The sequence below is a fragment of the Halichoeres trimaculatus genome, unplaced genomic scaffold, assembly GCF_033239565.1.
Source record: "Halichoeres trimaculatus isolate MK-OKI-2021-1 unplaced genomic scaffold, fHalTri1.1 fHalTri1_scaffold_16, whole genome shotgun sequence".
In the NCBI taxonomy this organism is placed as follows: domain Eukaryota; kingdom Metazoa; phylum Chordata; class Actinopteri; order Labriformes; family Labridae; genus Halichoeres; species Halichoeres trimaculatus.
Genome location: NW_027437194.1, coordinates 21843322 through 21865340, shown reverse-complemented (window position 1 = coordinate 21865340; position 22019 = coordinate 21843322). Strand labels below are relative to the sequence as shown.

Here is a 22019-nt window from a genome sequence, read left to right as displayed (position 1 = left end):
AAGATAACAGATAAAAAAAATGTATATTGATTTTGTTCTATTGTACTTGACAAAACACAAAAAGTAAAATATCTTCACTATTGATTTTCAGTGTGAAGTACAAATTAATGTCATACTTCTTAAAGGTCATAATTGGTCAAATAGTGTCAGTCAGGTAAGTAATTTCTAAACTTTTAAAGTTGCTTCAGACAAACATAAATATTAAGAATTTTTTGGACTTCTAAGAATCCAGTGAATTAGAAGACAAGAGAAACAAGATGTTATTGTACTTTCATGCAGCAGAAGTTAAGTTCTCTTCATATTTCAGTTTTGTATCGGCTGTGCTCCGGTGAGAGATAGCCCTCTGTGAAGGCCCTCTGTCTTTAATTTCATTACTCAGTTTTCAGTTAGTCCCTCTTCTCTGCACAAGCAACTCTCAAAGGCATCCTCTCATCTCCTTTTCTTCCTTTTCTTCTCTTTTTGATGTCTTTGTCACATCCACACAGGCCCATTCCTCGCTCCCTCCTCCTCCTCCTCCTCCTTCTTCATCTGCTAAGCTCCTTTCTCCCTCAATCTCTCCTCTCATCTCCTCTCATTTCTCATTGTGTCACATGAAACCGTTCCTTCCCTCACCTTCATTATCCTTTACTGTAAAGCTACGTCTCACAGACTCACCTCACTTTTTCCCTCCATTTTTGATTTTTCTTTCTTCATTTTCCTCTTTCTCACTCACCTTGACAGTCACAAACTCAGCGAGGCAGGGAAACAGTGCAGCCACAGGATGACTACGTATAGTGATTTGTTGATGTAGTCTTGATTTTTTTTGCTTCTCTTTATTAAATTTCTGAACATTGTCTTTATTTGCATTTTTAGAGCAACTGTGGAAGGAAAGGACTATGCTGTGGGAATTATAATCATTATTTTTTAATGAGAGGGACTTAGATTGTGTAGAACAGCAACACGGGACTCAAGAACGGAGACAGATAAGATGAGAAAGAAATGAATCAAAAAGGACAGGGGTGCTGCATAAAGGGAAGGGAGCTGATATATCCTGCTTCTTCCAATGGATAGGATTATGTCACACAGCCCCAGGCATTTGTTAATTTAACTAAGACCGCCAACACTTTCAGATTTCATAAACTCATATAAATCTAGCTGCATTCACTGCTAATGAGAGGTCGTGATGCAATCTCTTTAATGTTGTTTAAGTAAATTTCAACTGTTGACCTTTAAATAACTTTAACTATTATCTATTATATTTTATTTAATTCAATCTACTATAGTGAGATTATAATGTTACCATCAATTCAAAACAAAAAAATCCACCCCACAGCTCTGTTTGACACTGCTCTCTCTCTCTCTTGGCAGTCTTAAGACAATGTGATTTTGACTGGGGAGGATTCCGAACATGTTTTTTTAAATTATTATTATTTCAGCTTAATTAAATGCTGTTTTTATGTTTGAATTTTGCATGGAAACAGAAATGCAGTCTGTAATGGCAATGGTTCTTGGTCCATATCTCTTTGGGAATTATTTAGGTATATCACTCATCAACTCCTGCAACTCCCTCCTCGGAGGCCTCCCTGCATGTACATTTAAACCTCTGCAGATTACCCAGGATGCATCAGCACATCTGATCTTTAACCAGCCCAAAAGAGCACGTCACCTTGCTGTTAATCTCTCTTCACTGGCTTCCAGTGGCAGCTCCAATCAAATCCAAAGCTCTTCCTTTGGCTTACAAAACATTGACAAGAACAGCTCCTGCCTACCTGGGGTCCCTCATCCAGGTCTACATGTTTAGTCTCGCCTGCTACACTCTGCTTTTGAAAGACGCCTGGTGCTCCCAGCCCAGCATGGCTCTAAATCTCTAGCCAGACTCTTCTCCTCTGTTGTTCCCAAATGATGGAATGAATTACCTAACTCTATACGATCCACAGAGTCCCTTTCTACTTTAAGAGATGTCTGAAAACTCATCTGTTCAGGGAACACTTGAGCACTTAGTCTGACCCTTCTCTTTGTCCTCAGGGTAGAATGAGTCTGAAGGTCTCAGACTCAGCTCTTGGTGAATTTCAGCACCAATTACTGAATGATGTTAAAGGTTGAAATATATTGTTGCAGCAATTAATAGTAGTAGCTGGTTAATTCAACAAAGTGATCATATTTAACCATGTACCATAAGGTAAAAATCTTTTACATTGTCCACTTTCAGTAAAATAATTGATTTAGATTTATTTCAGCTGTCTGAATTTATTTGACTGTGTGAACAGTAATAATGTTTAATCAGTCTGCTAGATTTACATCCATGATGATCAGGTACTTTTTGAAAATAATATTCACTCATGCTGGATGCAGTAACACTGGCAAACCGTACTGTGCTTAAGCATGCTTCAACCCCAAAGCCCAGGTCAGTGTGACTGAAAGCTTGCCATGATTGAGCACTGTTCACTTCTCTGCTTTGGCACACTTTGGAGAGGTGGGCTTCAGTGCGGTTCATTTCATGCATGAGCACAAACATGCAGGCGTGAGGTACGATCCATGACATATGATGGTTGTGTCGGACCAAAATGACTTAACATCAGTCAAAAAGTCTCTAAAGTTGTAGCAGTGCTTTCTGTTTCTCATTGTGCTGACTTTGATGAGATCGTGCTTCATGTAAACAGACTCTTCATGATGACGTGGGTGGGCCATGCGTATGCCTTAAGTCTGGTTCATACTGGAGTAGCGTGCTGGCCATGCTCTTCAGCGTGGAAAAAGCGCTGCAGGGAGTAATCGTACCTGAGTACAGCAGTTTGAATGGCCAGTGTGCCTGTGCCCTAAGTCAGCTACCTGGATATTGTTGGCCATGCTGAAAGGCCTCTGCCGCTTACTTCTGTCTGAGTGGTGGGGGGTGGCTGGCTGTGATTCAGGTTCAGGGATTTCTATCTCTATCGGTCTTCTCTGCAGCTTGGACATCTCTTTTGGGTGTTTATTTATTTTTTATTTTTTAGATGTTTTGTGAATTTGTAGTGTTGCCACAGTTCCTTATTTGTTTTTCTGCAAACATTGCAGCTTGCAGTATTTTGGTCTGCAGCTGTAAAAGAACACCAAGCAGCTCTACTCTTCTTCCATGCCATCATGCTGCCAGCAGGGCGCTGCTGAGTGACTGAGCTGCTCGCCAGAAACACTCACAGTGTAGCAGCGGAGGAGGGGGAGGGGCAGAGTGAGCATGAGCAAAATGAGTGAAAGGAGCAATATTTGCACATGCATAACCACAGGAGACTGAAAATAGAGAAGAGAAAACGAAACTTAAGTATCTTACATTAAGCAATCAATGTTTCCTCATCAACGTTGGTCTTAATACATTGGTATTGTGCATTGGCACCCCACCACTAGTTGCAGCATCTTCATTGCAGGCTTTGAGCGTCATGAAATAGATTGAAGGATCTGTGAAAGACAGATTAACTAAAACAAGTTTTGTACACTCAGAACAGAAAGTTCAGATTAAACAAGGTTCATTCATGCAGCAAATGTTGTATTATTAACAGAGACCCAACATGAAGTCAAGATAAGGAGTCTCATCACGTCTGAACCCACCATGAGAAGAGTGGCTAACTCTAATGTTCATGTAGCACGTCCAAAGCTAATGATTGTGTGACTGTTAAAACGACAGACATAGAAATAATATAGAATAGTATAGAAAGCCTTTATCATCATTGCATATCTTGCATACGAAATTAGGAAATAACAATAATAGCTACAACAGATAACATTATTTCCAGCCCTGACAGTGAAGGTACATCACAGTGGAGGTCTGCAGCAAGACTTGCTAGGTTAAGTGTTTGTAATAAATTTAAGCATGTAACTTAATACTTTCTGTACATTTTTGGTGTTGGTGTGACACCACAATTTTCATCTTTTTTTCACAGCTCAAGAAACGTGTTGCTGTTTTTTGTGTCAACCACAGACAGGATGGACATCAGAAGTGTAATATTAAGGTCTAAATCCAGGCAAGCTGGGCCAACATGCCCATATCTGTCAGTCTGTTGTGTCCAGTTCACTAACACAACATGACAGGGAAAGGAAAATCTAGGACTTGGTGTTGGATTATATAACTATATTTTTTCTGGTTGTTTTTGTGGTGTGAGGGTGGAGATGCGTGTAAAAACTGACCGTTAAAAGACTCTGGAGTGAGGGAAAGAAGACATTGGAAGATTTGAAGGAGGATGAATCAGGCTACACTATGATGAAATCAACTGTTATGTGTCTTAATTAGGACACAAAGCTATATTTTATTTACACAAGAGGAAGATGAATCAGAACTCATTTTTAAGCCTTTAAAATTAGACTACATCATGTCACTTGTGCCTTTGATTTGTTCCTTTGATCACAGGTGCTCAGACACAGTTTTACAGGAGTCGTCATCAGCCAAACTGATTATTGTTATATCTTAGCTTTTGAAACCAGCACACTCATGAGTTTTACTTGTAGTTGTTTTGATTCATCTTAGCGTAGATGGATTCCAAAATATTTCTAACCCGTGTTGCCAATGTAGCTGCCAAACGCTAAACTACACTCATCAGTTTGTTACCAAGGTTTTCAGATTTGTGTCTTCTCACAAACAATATTGGCAGGTCTAGACCAGTGAATGTTTTGAGAAAGAGTCTGAGATAACCTCTGTTGTGTTTTGGAGCTATATAAATTAAGAATGATTATTGATTGTTGATGGTTTTAGAGGTGAAAAAGTAGAAGATTTAATCTGCGTATGGGTTCATTTGTAGTTGTGTCTGAAATGGTAACAAGACAAAATTCATGTCTCCTTCTTGGATGCGGTGTATTTGTCGCACAGGCAGTAAAGTGTGGCTTCTGAAAACCCCGGGGTGGATGGCTGAATCAGAATGCCCTGCCAGGATGTTGGGTGAAAGGAGAGAACTGTGCCCTCCAAAGAAGAGTGATAATGGTGTGCTGTTGTAACTTTGTATTACCATTTTACGACAGCCAGTCTCCTCAGTCTGGCCTTCACACAGCTAATGTAGCGTGGCACTGACTGTGGAGTGAATATTATGGAGCCACAAGTTATGCTTTACTGTGAAAGAGACACTTGTCCAAGTGTACGACTGTCACACAAAGAAAGCTCATGAAGAAATCAGAGAAATAGCCTCCAGCCTCTGGAAACCCACTGCATTCCTCTTTTTCATTTATTAGTGTTGTTGGCACTAAGGTATAGACAGACTCAGAGTCAAGCAATGTTTGTGCAGGGGACACAATCAGAAACAGTATGAAGATCAAGCTGTCCATGCTCACTTGTCCTCTGTGGCTTGATCTCCTCAGCTGGATGACTCTCACTGCTCACTGGTTGTCCATGGATTTATTATTTTCATCCTGTAGAGAAGTAGAAGGTGGTTGCACAACAAAAAAAGGGTGTTTTTTTAATCTTTTCAATCAGCTCAGTGATTGCTATCAGTAGGGATGGGTACTGAATGAGGTACTTTTATAGGTACTGACTGAATTCTGTCAAAAGTACCAGGTACTGGTTCACGTAGAATCAAAAGGTACCATGTTTAGGTACCTAAATGCATCCTTGTGACTGTGAGAAAGTGGAAGAGTCGGTGATTTTCCATGCTGGACATGAAGACAGCTTTGCAAGGTTATATATTGAAGAATAAATATATTAAGTTGAAAAAATATGTATTTTAATATCAAACAAATTGATACTTTTTATCACATCAACACAAAAAAGTACCGAAAATTGGTACCGTTGAGGACTGGTACTGATTGCCAAGTACCGGGTATTGGCACCGTATCGTTTCAAATGTGAAAGGTACCCAATCCTAGCTACCAACAACACTAACCTCTGAACTACTGCTGGATACACGCCGCTGAATAATCAGACTTATTTGTTGTTAACCTGCCACTCAGAGTTTGAGATCTCACTTCATATTACAAGACATCAGTGTAGCTGAGGGAACTTAAATATTTTATGGAAGACAAAATGTTTGATTATCTTGCCTAAACTTGTTTGTGACACAGCCCAGCGACCCGCATCAAATATGAAACCTAATGCTCAAAAACCTGCAGTTCATCAAGCATCCACTTGAGGCAGGCTGCAGAAACACCTAAAAACATGACACACCAGTTTCAAAAAACTGCTATGTACTTCAAAATATTAACAAATTTACAGCCTGGTTTTAAAGAGAAAAGCTTATTTCTTTTTCAGCACACTGAAGGTTGATGTTATTTTATTTATTTGTGTTTTCAGTAACTTTCAGACTTATAACTGGTTTTAAAACTCGGCATCACATCACTCCAGTTTTAGCCTCCCTACACTGGCTTCCTGTGAGTTTTGGAATTGATTTTAAGATTATATTGATTACTTTTAAAGCTCTCTTGGACTTGCTCCTAGATACATTTCAGAGCTACTTATACCATACGAGCCACCTGGCAGCCTCAGATCCTCTGGCGTAGGCCTTCTGGTCGTTCCAGAAAGGAAGCTCAAAACCAAAGGTGATGGAGCCTTCTCCATCAGAGCTCCTCGACTTTGGAACAACCTGCCAGAGGAGATATGGTGTGCAGAGTCAGTTGCTTCCTTTAAGTCTCTTTTAAAAACTTACTTTTATAGACTCGCTTTTATGTGATGCTGTCTTTTTGTCCTTTATCTTGTCTTTGTCTTTTATCTCTTTTATTTCTATCTTAACTTGGTTTTACTGTTCTATTTCTTGCTCATTTTTTCATCATCACTTTTTTTTATTATTTCATTGTTTTTTTATTATATTAACACTCTTAACATTGTCCTTTTCAATACCTGCTGTTCTGTTCTCTGCTCCCAACCCCTTTTTGCCTTTTATTTTATCTTATTTTATCTTTATTTTCTTTTTCCCGTTGGTTGATGTTTTTAGCTTTTATCTTGGTCCTCAGGCTCTCATTCTATATTGCATGGTTCTTGTACTGCCTGGGTTCATATGGGTTGAAGCTTGTGTTTATTTTTATGTTCCGGCTGTTAAAGCACTTTGTAAACTTCTATTTTAAAAAGTGCTATACAAATAAATTTATTGTTATTATTGTTAAACTTATAAGTTTTGTCGATTTAAGGGCATGGCTGATTTGACTGACAGGAGAGCACCCTTTAGTAGCCGTCTGCACAGGAGCTAAAGGTCTGCCTCACTGGTACAAAGCCATGCTGAGTCAAGCTATTTTAACCTGCCTAAGAATGGCTTGAAATCTCTCTAACAGAAATGAAGGGGTGTAGTAACAAAGACTGCATCCATGCCAGTATCTAAATAATAAATAATTTATTTCTCTGTTTAAGGGGTTTACTTTATATTGTTGTTGTCCTTTAGTTATGTGAATAACTGTAAAGTGGGTGGGTTTGGTTCGCAGCCAAGTTGCCTGTGTATGGTTATAGCAGCAGTTGTTCATGTCTGTGAACTCTGAGAGAAATGGCCTCCCAGCAGGGTGCCTCTTTAATAGCAGCATAAAGCAAAATATGTCTAACTAGCATAGAGTTATTTAAAAAGATTGGCACAATAACTGGTAAAGCACATGCACACACACAGGCACACACACACACACACACACACACATACACACACACACACACCTGGACATGTCCACATGGCCATCTGTCATTTGGCTGGATCTGCCAACATTTCTCTCCTGTCCTCTGTAAACACAGTTAGTTTCTCTCTGTCTTCTCCCCACTGGCCATATTGTGCAGTCTGGTTTACACTTTACCATGCTCATGGTAGAGGATATTACTGTTCAATCCTGGCATTTTTTAACAACCAATGTGTCACACATCAAAAACCTTTTCTATGGACCATGGAGAAAAAGGTCATATCAGTCGTTAATCACTTGTTCCAGCACTTACCATGGCTTTCAGCAATAGGATATCAACTTATTAAAATATTCATTTTTCTTGCAGATAGTTTTGTTAGCTTAATGAACTCAAAAAGAGGCATAATTAATTTCAGTCTGTTTCATAACAATCAGCAAAGGTCAGCAACTAATGAATTACTAATCCTAACATGAGAGCTTACCATGATACAAACACTAGTAGCCTCCACAAAAAAATGAGACAATCGATCTTTTCAGCCTTATGAACACCCATAAATCCTTCTGTAACTTTTTGTTACAAAGCAAGTCTTACCTGGAATAGTTTCTTAACAGGGTTTTAGTTTTGTTTTTGTTCCATTGCTCAGTGATTGAAATCCATCCTAGTACCAGCTGTGCTATCTGTGTTTCTTGGGCTACATGTAGGTTAAGATTAAAGGAAAGTCTTGCTGTTTATTGACTTTTAAATTGCACTAAATTCAGTATTTTGAAAACAGAGTAATCATCACAGCTGAAATTGCCTGGAAGAAATGTAATGGATAAAACATTATCTCCTCAACAACTTGGACAAAAAAGTATTTGCTTTAAATGTTATCATACAGACTTCAAAACCTCAGGAACTCAATTCATTGTTTCTCTCTTGAGGCAGTGCTGCTCTTTCTGTGTGTGCATGGTGACACCTGGTGTTGTAGAGCAGTATTACAACCGTCTGACATGGTCATTCCCCGGTTGCTATATATATATGTCTACACAGTAGTGAAATAAAAACAGGAAGTTGTCTTCAACAACCAATTGTCAATCCATAATAAGGCTTATTTTCCTGTTACTTGCTCATTCAGTCTGTACCTGATCCAACACTAAGAGATGAATAAAGATTCATACTGGTGTTCCTCCATTCTCCTTAAGCAAAGCAACTGCTGTTATATATGTATCTATATAGATATATTTTTTCCTAGTATAACTTGATACTTTTTTCTGGCGTATATCAGGGCTGCGAAGCTACAGCTTCTGTGCACAGGACGCAACACTGCACTTCAAAGCCAAACCAGGGCCACCTGTTTTTACTGTGATAATAGAAAGCCGAGGAGCTGTTAATTTAATGTTACACCCATGTGACAAATATTGACATTTATGGCAGTGCTGTTGTATGACTAAGATCCACTGCTCCTTTTAGAACGAGTGACGTTGTAGGGCTTCTCTTCCAGCTGGCAGCCTCTGTTGAATCCCATCTCTCTCCTCTGATTTTAAAACCTCAGAGTAGTGACACCTACAGCGGCAGCATTTGCGTATTAGTGACATCATTATACAAATGTAGATGTTTTATAGAAACCAGATGAAAAGCCTTCCTTTGCACTGTCTCACATTTTATATTCCTGTGTTTGTTCCTTATCAGTGACTAAGGATAGCATACGTATAAACAAAATCGCCTGCAGCCATTTCTGGATAGAGAGCGAAAGGAGGCCAGAGACAAAAGATGATGTTAGGAGGATAAAAGGATGAGGGGGTGAGGGAGGAGAGGAGGTGGTAAGTGATGGTGGTGGGGTGGCTGAAGATGACGAGTGAGCAGAGAGAGATAGATAGATAGAGAGAAGGAGGGAGAGAAAGTAAAGAGAATGTTTGGGAGGATTTATGCGGTTGTTTTGTATTAAAACCTGGTACACAAGTCACAGCTGAGATGGGACTGGAGTGATGTTCAGGGAACAGCCAAGGACAAGCCTTTCAAACAAAAGACTTTTTCATACAAAAACTGAGTCTCAGAGGAAAGCCTCTTGTTAACTGGATATACAGCGAACAAGTCCCTGCTTCTGTCTTCTCCGTCTTCTCCTTTTCAACTTTCTCTACACTCTTCATTTATCTTTCTCCGACATGTTTTTCTTCCAGCTCGTCATCATGTCCGGCACGGTGTTGTTGGCCTACTACATGGAGTGCACGGATCTGTTCAGCGTTCATATTCAAGGTTTCTTCTGCAATGATGCTGAGCTGATGAAGCCGTATCCAGGCACAGAGGAGTCCAGCTTCATCCCTCCACTCATCCTCTACTGCGTGGTGGCTGCTGCACCCACTGCTATAGTAAGTACAAGCACATTTGCTCACTGTTTACATCTGCTGTCTACTTCAAGAGGCTGTGAGGAGTTTGAAAGGGATCTTGAAAAAGTCTCACTTCTAGATTTATGCCTGATCATAATCTGCACTTTAAAATGAGATTATCAGCACCAATATTACAGATTATGATTATTTTGAAATGCTACTATTTAGCTTCTGGACTGGGTTGAGCTGGACCACCAGTTGACAAAGTTTAGCAGTAAGAAGATAGAGCCATGTTTTCCTGTGCTGAAAATGATTTCTGTGATTAATTTTGTAGTGATGGTGGACAGAGGAGCCTAATTGTCGGACAGAAAAAGGACGGACGAGAAGAAAAAAGCTAAACAGGAGAGTGATAGAGCACGAGCTAAAGGCTAAAACAGAAGCTAAACTGTTTGTGATATTTATTCCAGCCCACAGTCAGCAGTTATTCTGCAGTGGTCTGATCAAACTTGAGAGTCTATCAATAAAATAAAGAGTGAGGTTACGTTAGCTCTGCTTGGTGGATGACTGGCACGATTCACTCGCATTACACATTATGAGCACCGGGCTGCCAGTAGCGCTAAATATAGACGGCTACTAAACTATGGAACAAACTTAAAACATTTTCTTGTTGTCATGTTTCAAACTGTAGCCCTATGTAGCTGTACTGATCAATACCTTAGCTCGTTGTATCCAGTAAAAAGAAAGAAAGAAAATTTGTTTGATCTGATCTCCATTTAATGTCACAAAAACCACACATGTTGCTAAAGGTCGTGTCTTCGCGACAGTGTGCGTGAGACTCCAGGCCAGGAGGTGGCGAGGCAGTCCAATTAAAACAGATCCTCCTCATAGCGTCTTTGAGTTGGTACCTAACGTACGTACCTCACACCTCTTGTTATGCAGAATTCATATCCTTAACTTCTATTAAAAATTAGTTTTGAGAATAATCTCCCCTACTAAGTGTATATACAAAGAGAAATTAATTATTCAAACTAAGATCAGATATGTAAACATGTTTCCTTTTATATGGCAGCTTCAGTCAGAAACTCCGGTCACTTCATTTTTCCACAGTTTAACATCAGCTTCATCCTTCACCCTAAGTTCACTTGCCTGAAAGGTGATTGAATTTTTTTCCCCTGTTTTTTTCTCAAAGACATACCTGACAAGATTTGAATTTTTATGCCTAAGTCTGCCTGATTGAAGTACCTCTGTCCTAGCTGAACAGAGACCTTGATACTTGAAAAAGATTAACAGGTGCTATAGGGGATGTAATAGACCAAGAAATAACAGAGCTTTTATGTTGCAAACATAGACGCAGAATGGGAAAGAAAGTCTTGGCTGAAAGTGTTTTTCATGACTGCTGGCTACAAATATCTGAAAAGTTTGCATCAGTTTCCAGAGCATGTGTAACCTCTTGTTCTCAGACACTGATAGATGATGATTACTGGTGGAGTCTGAGACAGACTATAAAATAACTGTTACATACCCTGTCCTAACATAACCTTCTTCAGTAAATTCATCTTAGGTTACTCTGATGCAGTGAGCCTCAGAAAATCAACAAGTTTTGAGATACATTATTGAAATATCAAACAAAACACTTTTGTGTTGACACTGAGAGCAGAGTCAGGACCAGAAAAGTGTGTGTTTTTCTTTCATAATATTTGATTTGTCATCACTGCAGTTTTAGAGGTACACTGCCCATCTGCCATTACACCTGCGCAGGTACTTTTTACCTACATAGGGGTTTTGTGACGTCATTCCTAACTGAAATTAGTCGTATGTGAAATCAGATTTCTCTGTTGAATTAAAATGAAATGTCATTAATTTGTTCCAGACCCCCCAAAAATACCACTTTTTGTTACATGTTTTTAAATAATGAAAATATACTTATAAAAACACAGTATTGTATAAAAATAGGATAAAGATAGACTAGAATAGAATGTTCTGCAGTAAACTGGTTTTACTAAGCATAATGTTCAGAATTTACCTTGGAGTTCAGACGACTTGAAGATGCAGACAGGGTTGGAGGAGAAAGGCTGAACTGAATGACCAAATCTTATACGCTGATTTTTTCCCTTTCATTACGCTTCATTCACTTTCATCTGCAGGTGTTTTACAAAAAAAACCTGTCCAATGAGCTCTGTTTTATCCTCCCTTTCGGGATATTTTGAAACAGAGACAGGCAAGTGTCAATAAATTGCGCCACCGCACGCCAAGTTAAAACTTTTTTCTGAAGATTTCTTTTAAATAAAGTTTGAAAGTTTTGGGATTTAACTGCAAGAACAACACTGATGCTTCCATTATGAGCTAACCGCAAGTTATGCAAGTGAACGACCGATGCTGGGCAATCACTGCAGCGTTCACTGTGGTGTTCTGTGCGCCATCTCTCGGCCAATTTTAGCTTTGAACGCAAAGCAAAAAGTTGGCTGAGAGATGGCTGGTACCTTGAAAACTCAGTGGCATTTGGAACTAGACTTGGGACAAATATTGGACTTAATTACCTTTAATCATAGAATAAATAAATAAATAATCCACCTTTGCAGACTTGAAATTAAGCTTTGTATCTCATTTTCCTTCAGAAAAGACCATTTGTTCATTCTTGTTTTTTTCTGATACCTAGATTTGAGTACGGACTGAAATCCAGAATTACTCCCATAAACAAAATTACACACCAGGATTTTTTTGTATATGATAAGATTGTTTTTGCTACGTTAAAGAATCTCTAACCTATAGCTGGCCACAAACTAACTACAAGCCAATGTTTGGCTAGCTCAACTCAAAGCCCCTTCTGAATTCCCAAGTCAGACATATAGATTTATTTTTAATTTATCACATACAAAACATGCTTTTTTATTTCAAACAGCTGAAACTTTCTGAATTACAATAAAAAGTTGAGCTTAGAAGTTTATGATAAAAACACATTGGTAACATTTACTAGCTTTGACAGATGCTTTGATGTTTCACCTCCATGTACATCACATCAAACAGTTTTCAGTCCCTATTGTCAGAAGATACTCTCATGGTTCTTTTAAACTTGTAAAGATAGATTGTAGCAGACTCTAGGCACTGTTTTGAAATATAAGATGTTGAAATTGTCCTGGCAAACGTGTCCAGCTAAGTCAGTTTAATACCTGTATATGTGTCTCCTGCGATATCTGGAATAGCGCTGAAAGGATGAATTCTGTGAGCTCTACATTAGACCTTCTGTGTGATGTCTTTTTAATACCTAACATCCTGCTGCAGGTGTAGTGTATGTGGACTTAATATTACAAGTAAATATGTGACTTGAATGTGTGGCTTCTTACTCCCTGGCTCCCCTGGCCATTAAAGGGAAGAGGATCTCCTTTTACTTACTGTTTCACCATTCATCCATAAATCATTTACTTCTGCTGAAGGATAGCCATGCAACTGTGAGACTTTTTGAGCAAGTCTAGTTCCCTTCAGCCCACTGCTTTTAAAACTGTCCCATCACATCAACCGGTAAAACACAAAGTATCTAAAAGAACAAAATAACCACATGAGTTTTAACAAAACCAGTTGTTTTTTAAGTGCTCTGATGAAGACTTCTCCTCTCCCTTTGTGCAACATACCAGAGAATGAAAGAGCTCATCAAGCTGTAATCATTGCTAATTCATTGTTTGAGAAATGGTGTTAATTTTCAAGACAGTCCTGCCAATGTTTCTGTGAAATTTGATTGTGATGGCAGATATGACATTGCAGGAAGACTACTTAAGATTCATTTGACACTTTTGTACTTGACAAAGCAAAGAAAGCACAAAAATACTGCTAAAGGTGGTTGTTGAGCAAGCAAAAAACATGTTATTTGAGAAGAACTCAGTCACTTTTAAATATATATTTAGTGAAAAGGGTCAGCTTGAAATTATTTATTAACCAATCACTCCAAGGCGTCGAATGCTGAAGCTAAGTGAAAGCTCTAATGCATTTAGAGTGAGAGCTACTTCTTCACTGCTGGTTAAAATTTTCATTAAGGGGCTGCAACATTCAGCCACAAGGTGTCACTTCAGCTCCATGCTGTTGGATGTGTCTCTGGGTCTCTGGCACCGTCCGTTTTTAAACCCATTTCAAATATTTGATGAACTCTCCCTGATGTGTATTTGCAAGAGTGTGTTTTATGTAAAAGATAATCCAAATTTTGAATAAAACATATTTTAAGGAAACGAGGAATCAATTCAAATGCATACAAACAGTCCTAACAGCCTTGGTTTATTTTAGCATTTTTTCATCATGCGGCAATAAATCTAACATACTGCAGGTTCGCACCATGCCAAGGTCTGTTTTGTAGGATAATTAGAACAACTGTTTCTACTCACAACTTCTGGCTTTCGCTTAAAGGAACATCTGGTAATAAGATGCTGAGGAGAACAATCTGTAAAAACCTCACAGAAGATAAATTAAAAAATACATGAATCATGTATTGATGCAACTTGTGTTTTTCTGTCTCTTCTGCTGGGAGTTATCTATCTGTGTTCCCAGTGGAGTATCAGGAGTAATAATGGCTTGATGTCATGACAGAACAGACAGTTTAAAGACTGGTTCATGTTTCATTTCCTATCTTGGTTCAGCACCAACAAGTCATGCTCAATGAATACTTTGAAAGCAAATTTTAAATTTTGTTGTGTCAGTTATTAATTTTCACATTTCATAGCCATTAAATTTCAAGCTGCATTAATTGAGTGAATGGCTTATAGAAAGGCTTTTAGCAGTATTGCGTTTTATTCCCCAGGTGCTAATTTTAAACAGACCACAATGTTTGCCTTGCAGTTTCAAGAAGCACTCCATCAGAGCTTTGATTGTGAAAGAAATCTCTATCTTGAACAGAAGCAGCTACTTTTTGTGTCTCCCAATTTTTGTGTGTATTATTTTGTTCATTGCATTAAGTCTGAATGTGGAGCTGACATGATTAAGTAAAATGTTTATTGTGTTTTTCAGTAAAGAAATGAAGCAGGTCCTGTGCACTCCAGATTTATAAGTTCTATGTTAAAACTCCATTCTTATGCATAAACACACTTAGTTTTACTGTAAGCAACAGTATAAACTGAAGTGGGTAAAATCTTGAAGAGTGCTTCAGTTTGTTGCAGTCCAACAGCTGATGTGGTTTGAGAGTACATGTGGATAGTTTTGTATCTTTTGTACAGTGTACTTCATAAACTGAATGTACATAGTATGAAGATGGTTATGTTTTCTTATTTTTTGTGTGTTTTGGGATAAATATTCAGCTTGCTTCTCTGGAGCATTTTCTTCACAATTCAGCCCCTTATTTTATGGCTTGTTTCACTTCACTTCACCGCATGTTTTAGCAGCAATACTAAAAATGATCAGCTCATTAGGAAGCATTTAAGGGTCATTAACTGTTTTTCCCCAATTAGAGGCAGCATAAATAAGTTCTTGACGTAAAACCTTACATATTATTCAACTGGAGTGCTGTGTCTTGTCTTAGTAATGAGGGTAATTCCAGTATTAAGCATTATGTCTTCAGCTGTGTTTTAGTTTTAATGACTCCAGGGGGTCTCTGGCTTTAACTGTTAAATGTTCCACAGTTTGCTTCAGGCACTATTCAGTGCTGTTATGTAGCTGTATAGTAGGTTTATCACAGCTTGTTAGTCAGCCCTCTGAGAAACAACAATGATAGGAACTGTAAAACCCTTAGACTTTATAATTAATCGACATATCCTCCCCAATGTCACCCGTCTGTTTCTGAAACAGATTTTTGAAGTAAATCGGCCATGTTGAAAGTGATATAAGCTTTGAGTCTCCTCACTAACTAGCATAGGGCGCATGTCAGTCATGTGACCTAAGCTATGCCTCTGATTGGGCGAACTCACAATTTTTATATCTTCTAGAGTGTAGTTAAAAAAAAAGTTCACCCCTTGTACAGTGTGTGCTGATAGAGACATTAGCAATTCAGACAGGAGATGTTTTAGCACCAGGCTGTAAATAGGTTAATATGTAAACAACTTTTTTTGTCTTGGTGTGTATATGGCTTCAGGTACTCCCTGAGCCAGCCTCAAGCAGACACTCGAGAAACAGCAGATTCTAGCACTTAAGCATTATCTTATATTTTTAGACCAGAGGTTGCTGCTTGGTAGAACCTCATACAGGGTTATTGTCCAGAAGAATGGGATGAAAGGTGCTAAAGCTTTGTGTGCTACAACCAGGGATGGCTATTGATAACCAGGTTAATAGATTAGACATGGTTCAATCCATCAACATATTAGCCTTTATGCTTAATGATTCCCTTGATGATTTTTTATATTATGCCAGAGCAGCCAGACCTTACGCCAACATGTCAAACATGCTCATCAGTAAGCAGCAGAATTTCCAAGACAGTGGTGGGGATCGAGAACTTAGCTTCACTTCATCAAAAAGGGCGCGAACAGTGTACAAAGGTTATTTGTTTATTTTTTTAATTTCATTTATGGCTTGTAATCGAGAACCCAGAGACTGTGTGCAAAGATTTTTACATATTTTTAGGTATTCACATCATAGACTAGGGATGGGTACCAAATAAGGTACTTTTATTAGGTACTACCAACCAAATTCTGTCAAAAGTACCGGGTACCGATTCACGTAAAACCAAAAGGTACCATGTTTAGGTACCCAAATGCATCCTTGTGACTGTGAGGGAGTGGAAGGGTAGGTGGTTTTCCATGCTGGACATTATTACAGCATTGCAAGGTTATATATTGAAGAATAAATTTGTCAAATTGAAAAAAGATATATGTTTTATTTTTAAAGAAATTGATGTTTTTACTATAAAACACAAAAAAGTACTGAAAATCTGTACCGTTGAGTGCCAGTATCGATTGCCAGGTGCTAGGCATCTGGACCGTATCGCTTCAAATGTAAAAGGTACCCATCCCTTTCATAGACTGTATAAAACATGGACGTAGCCTCCAGGACATCACCCGTCTGTTCCTGACATATGAGATAAAACCAATCTGTGGACGCAGCACCATTTGACATGACGCCGGCTGTGAGTTTCCTTTCGGACAGCGATGGGGCGCCCACCAGTCACTGAGCTGTGTCTCTGATTGGACAATTAAACGATCTTAATAACTTCTAAACTTCAGAGTTACGAAAAATTCACTCACTGTACGGTATGTGCCGAAAGTGAAATCACCGTTTTAGCCCCAAACTGTTTTTTGTGGCTTCCGGTCTTTCTGCAGCCAGCCTCAAGCAGATTCTTGATGAACAGCAACTTTTTGCACTTCTTCATAGGCTTCATTTTTACTAACCGGTTGTTTCCCCTTGATTTACATCCAGAGATATTCAGATCCAGTGACCAACTCAACAAAGTGTTGCTGAGACAAAAAAAACTGTAAAGCTTACTTTTTGTACACAGAAAATTCAGAGGAAGAAATGATAAGAAATGATAAGAAAATCAAAAATAATCAGATCTATGAATAGAATCGATAACGGTATTGGTGTCGATATATTCATATCAATACCCATCCCTATTCACAACACATATTACCTCAAGGCTCTCTACTAAAAGAAAAGGTCTAGACCACAGGTGTCAAACTCGTGCCATGGAGGGCCAAGAGGCTGCAGGTTTTCGTTCCAACCATAAACTCCACCAGCTGAATTCACTAATTAGTCCCTGCTCTCTGCTTGAAGGTGTGGTAATCAAGAAATCACCTGGCAGGGTTTTTGGTTGGAACGAAAACCTGCAGCCTCTTGGCCCTCCATGGCACGAGTTTGACACCTGTGGTCTAGACAGTATCATATTCTATATTATTAAGATAGGATTAGACCCAGTCTCGTTTTACAAGCATTATTATCTTTCTATAATCCAGCACGAGCAGAACACGTTTTAGTCAGAGACAGTGAAAGAAAAAAACCCTTTCAAAAGGCAGAAACCTTGAGCAGAATCAGACTCATGTTGAATAGCCCTCCAGCCTCAAATGAGTTGGCATTGGAAAAGGGATTAAGGGAGACAGACAGTGAGAGAAGGAGAGAGGAAGAGAGAAGAAGAGGAAGATGGAAAGTGACTAAAAACATCAACAGCAAACACAATAACAGAACGCAGACTTGTGGTTACAGCGCCAATATTCATGATGTGTGTGTGCACTTATAGAAACCAAATGATCAGAGCAGGAGAGTTTTTCTTCAAATGTGCTTTTTTTTTGCTCTGGATAATTATGCTGATTATGGTGCTTGTTACCTGCCTGTTGTTTGTAGTTTCAGCTGAATTTATGCAGAATTGGAGAGTTCATCAAAGACAAAACATTTTTCTCCAGAAGGCATTTTTGATGATTCTGGTCCTGGCTAGTCAATACATTTGCATCGATTCTGATATTTCAAATCATAACTCACTCTGTCTGCCCTGCAAAGCACAATCAACAGCACATTTTCTGCAGCCTCATGTTGCATTCTTGAGCAGGTTCTTGATCAAAAACTGCTTTGTTGTGGCAGTCAATAGAACACAATGAACAAAACTATCAGTCATTCACTGGTTTCTAAACAGAAAAGTTGTCAAAATGGATAAGAGTGTGTGAGCATGATGGAATAACTTCAAAAAGTTGTGCCTCAAAACTTTGGGGATTTACTTACGCCTGTTGAAACCCCAGCTCCTGTTCACGGCCTTCGAGGGTATTTCAGAATTCAAACCCTTCAAATCAGCTGCAGTACTGGATGGGTCAGTGTTATTAAGACGGCAGATGGACCAGAAATGTATTTCCTGACGTTGTTTATGTTAAACAAATTACTCTCAAGAACTTGTCAGCCTTCAGACAGTTTTTATTGCACATTCGTATCTGTGTTCCAGCCTTTTCATCCCCTGCTCAGACACCGGTGTCAGCTGAATGCCAGTCTGCCTGTGTTTCTGACGCGTTATGTCGGAGATGGTTGTTTTCAGTCAGTTAATTTCAGTTTCATGACATTTGTATAAAGGAGAGCTGGTGTTACAGGAGCTGAAATAAGATGATCAGTCAGTGTTAGCTAACCTTTTCAAAGCTGATGCAGACTCTAGTGAGACAAATACCTCAAGGCAATTACTAGTTGCCTGAAAATGTCATCATTTATAGAGAGTACCCAGAAATGGCTCTCTGATTAGCAGCATTTCACAGAATTCAAAGAATTCAAACTGAACTTTATTACCAGCTTTTATAACTCTGATATTCACAGGTCTGATGCTTTATTTTTTAATTTAGATAAACTTTATTTTCAAACAGCCCCATATTTGGCCTGTGGTGAAATCGTGTCAGCTGCTTGCTACGCTAACAGCTTCTTTCCATTTCTGCTTCTTCAAAATGCATTTTGATTTGTCACAACCACTGCTAAATCATTTCCAAACTGCACGACACAAGTTTGGTAGCTTTTGTAGTTTTAGTAACTTTGAACATAAAGGCTTTTTTTTCTGGGATGTGGTTGCGTTTGATGACAGATGTTTCTGGGTCATTATGGATGAGAAGATGAATTTCTCTGTATTATGCATTTGATGATTCTTTCCTTCTGCACTCACATGCTAAGTCAGTCATCAGTCAGAGAAAAAAATAAAAATGTTCAAAAATATTAACTTTTTTTGTGGTGAAACCCCAGACACGTCTGAATCTAGTGCCCAGCTTTAATAACATGTTTCATGTGACTGCTGTCAAATGCTCTTTGTACTGTTCTCCCATGTTTTTAAATGTCACATCATCTGTTTCGTTCGCTAATTTTAGTCACAAAAAGAAAAGTTTAAAGTCCCATTCACAGAAATATGTTGGCAGTATAAAAGTATAGGATGGATAGAGCACAGCTGAGGGATTTTGTTACCTGTCTTGTGCCTCAAAACAAACTCCACTGTGAGCAAACACACACCCGCTCACATCAAAGGCCATCCATGTGTGTGCACAAATATGCTCTGATAATATACACACTTCCCGACTCAGACACACACACGCTTTTTCGAGCAGTCTGCATCACCCAAGGCAGCCAGCAATGACTTTCTTTTTTTGTTTCCAGCAGCAGTTTTTCCATTAGACCTGATGTAATGTCCAGTTTATAATGGACCCAGAGAAAGGCTGCATTAAGAGACAGTGGTTTATGTTCATGGGCAAGAAAGGAGCAAAATGCTCGACCCAAGTGATGCTGTTTTTTTTTTCTCTTGCTTTCGCCCCGATGATTTTGTTTTTATCCTTTCCCGAACTTCTTTTTGTTAACAAATATAATCTATTCCACAGATTTTCATTGGAGAGGTGTCCATGTACGTGATGAAATCAACAAGGGAAGCTCTCCTGGCCCAGGAGAAAACGATTGTGACAGGAGACTGCTGTTATCTCAATCCACTTATCCGCCGCATTATACGATTCATAGGTAAGAAAGTTTCCATGTCTGGTGTTGATGACTGAACCAAGTGGTGCAGATAACAAACAAACTGTGTCTCCAGTTAGAGCCTCTTTAAACCAGAGAGTAGCACGCTTCATGTAATGCATAAGCTGACAGATGAATAAAAGTGCTGTCAGTCTCCTGCGAGGGGAGCTCCAATACTGAAAAGCTGCTTCTTCAAAATGCCGCCCTGATAAGTCAGATGATCTGGTGTCGTGTGAAAATGACGAGCCGTACACTGCGTGTGTATCACACAAAGGGCAAAAGGGGGCGGCTCCATAACTGTTTGCTCCATTAGCTGTGAATAACATGATATATGGCAGTACCACACGCTTTTGTGTCTGAGACGGGCTGCTGCACAGAGAGGGATGAAGTGAGGAACTAAAAAAAGAAGGTTGGAAAGGTTGGCCAAGCGAGGTCAGCGGCAGCTCCTTGTAGTCAAACTCCTGAAGTCTGGGGAATAAAAACAGAAACAAACATCAGAAGAGACTGAGAATAAAAGAAGTGTGATCTGAGGAGAAATAATTCTATTAACGACATTTACACTTCAAAGCATGGCTTAACAGAGTCTGGTTAAGTTCTGTCATTCATTATATATTGACCTGCTTGGATCCAGAGAAGCATGACATTGTGATTTTTAATTTAAATGTCATTTTTGGTGAGGTTTGCAAAGGTAACTAGCTCACTGAGGCATTTCAGTTTAAATACAGCAAACCCCCTGACTGAATGGATTTCAGTAATTCTTCAGTGAAGGGAGCCAATTGGGATCGAGTCCAGCTGTGATGCCTTCACTGCAGCTCCTCTGAAACTGCATCATCCACTGAAACAAATCTTAATCAGAAATGCTGGATCTCATGTTGGGTTATATAAAATAGGTTCTTTCCTACAAAGAGACTGTTTATACCAACATAAGGTGTATCACGCAATGCACTTGTGTCACCATGAAGCTCTATTTTTAGAAGACATTTCAGCAACCTTTGAATCCACATTTTCCGCAATTCTTAAGAGGAACAGGGTAGCCTGACAGACTCTATCTAATACAGGAGATAACCTCCTGGTATAATCCCAACTGCATTGTCCATTTTCAGATAATACCCCTTCAACTTGTACAATTCACATCATAAGTTCCTTTAGTAATGCAGTTTAGTTATTAAAGTCAGCTTCTTAACAATATTTCAAATTTGTAGCATCATTGAGGCTTTTCAGTCCCCACTCTTTCGCTTGTTTTACCCCAATTTCCCTGTCTCTGTTTCCTCTCAATGCCCTTCACACAACTGTGTCCCTGTACCCCTCACAGGCATCCGGAACCCTCCTGTTCCCCCTCTTATCCCTGTGCAGCCCTCCCTGGATGAGAATACAAAGCAGTGTAATTTCATGGCTAAGCAGGCCAGATAATCAGCAGTCATATTTCACAGCAAAAGAATTGATGCAGACACTGGTCAGGGCCTGGTGAGCTGCAAGTGTCAGTGCAATCATTCATATGAGATGCAATTTTTTTCAGTATGTTAATATTAATTAATGTCTTCCTGTTGTCAATTTTTCTATTTCCTCGTGTAAATTTATTTCATTCCAGTCTTCCTGTTCACACGTCTCAATACTTTTAATTAGAGATGAACCGATCTGACGCTGGTGTTGGGTATTAGTCTGATACCAACTCAAAAAGTTAGATCCTACGTATAATATAATATAATATAATATAATATAATATAATATAATATAATATAATATAATATAATATAATTTTATAAAATAGAATAGAACAGAATAAAATAGAATAGAAAACACTTTATTTATCCCCCAAAAGAAATTCAGAAGTCACAGCAGCAATCAAGAAAATAAAA

At 38.9% G+C, this 22019-nt stretch overlaps 1 protein-coding gene across 2 annotated transcripts in view; it reads left to right on the top strand.

Annotated features, from left to right (window-relative positions):
• plppr1 (phospholipid phosphatase related 1) overlaps positions 1-22019 on the top strand; it is a 60879-nt gene that overhangs the window by 28490 nt on the left and 10370 nt on the right. For both annotated transcript variants that reach the window (XM_074691010.1, XM_074691011.1), the window contains exons 3-4: positions 9667-9855; positions 20034-20166. In XM_074691010.1, the coding sequence (XP_074547111.1) occupies positions 9667-9855; positions 20034-20166 (322 nt within the window). The remainder of the gene's footprint in view (positions 1-9666; positions 9856-20033; positions 20167-22019) is intronic.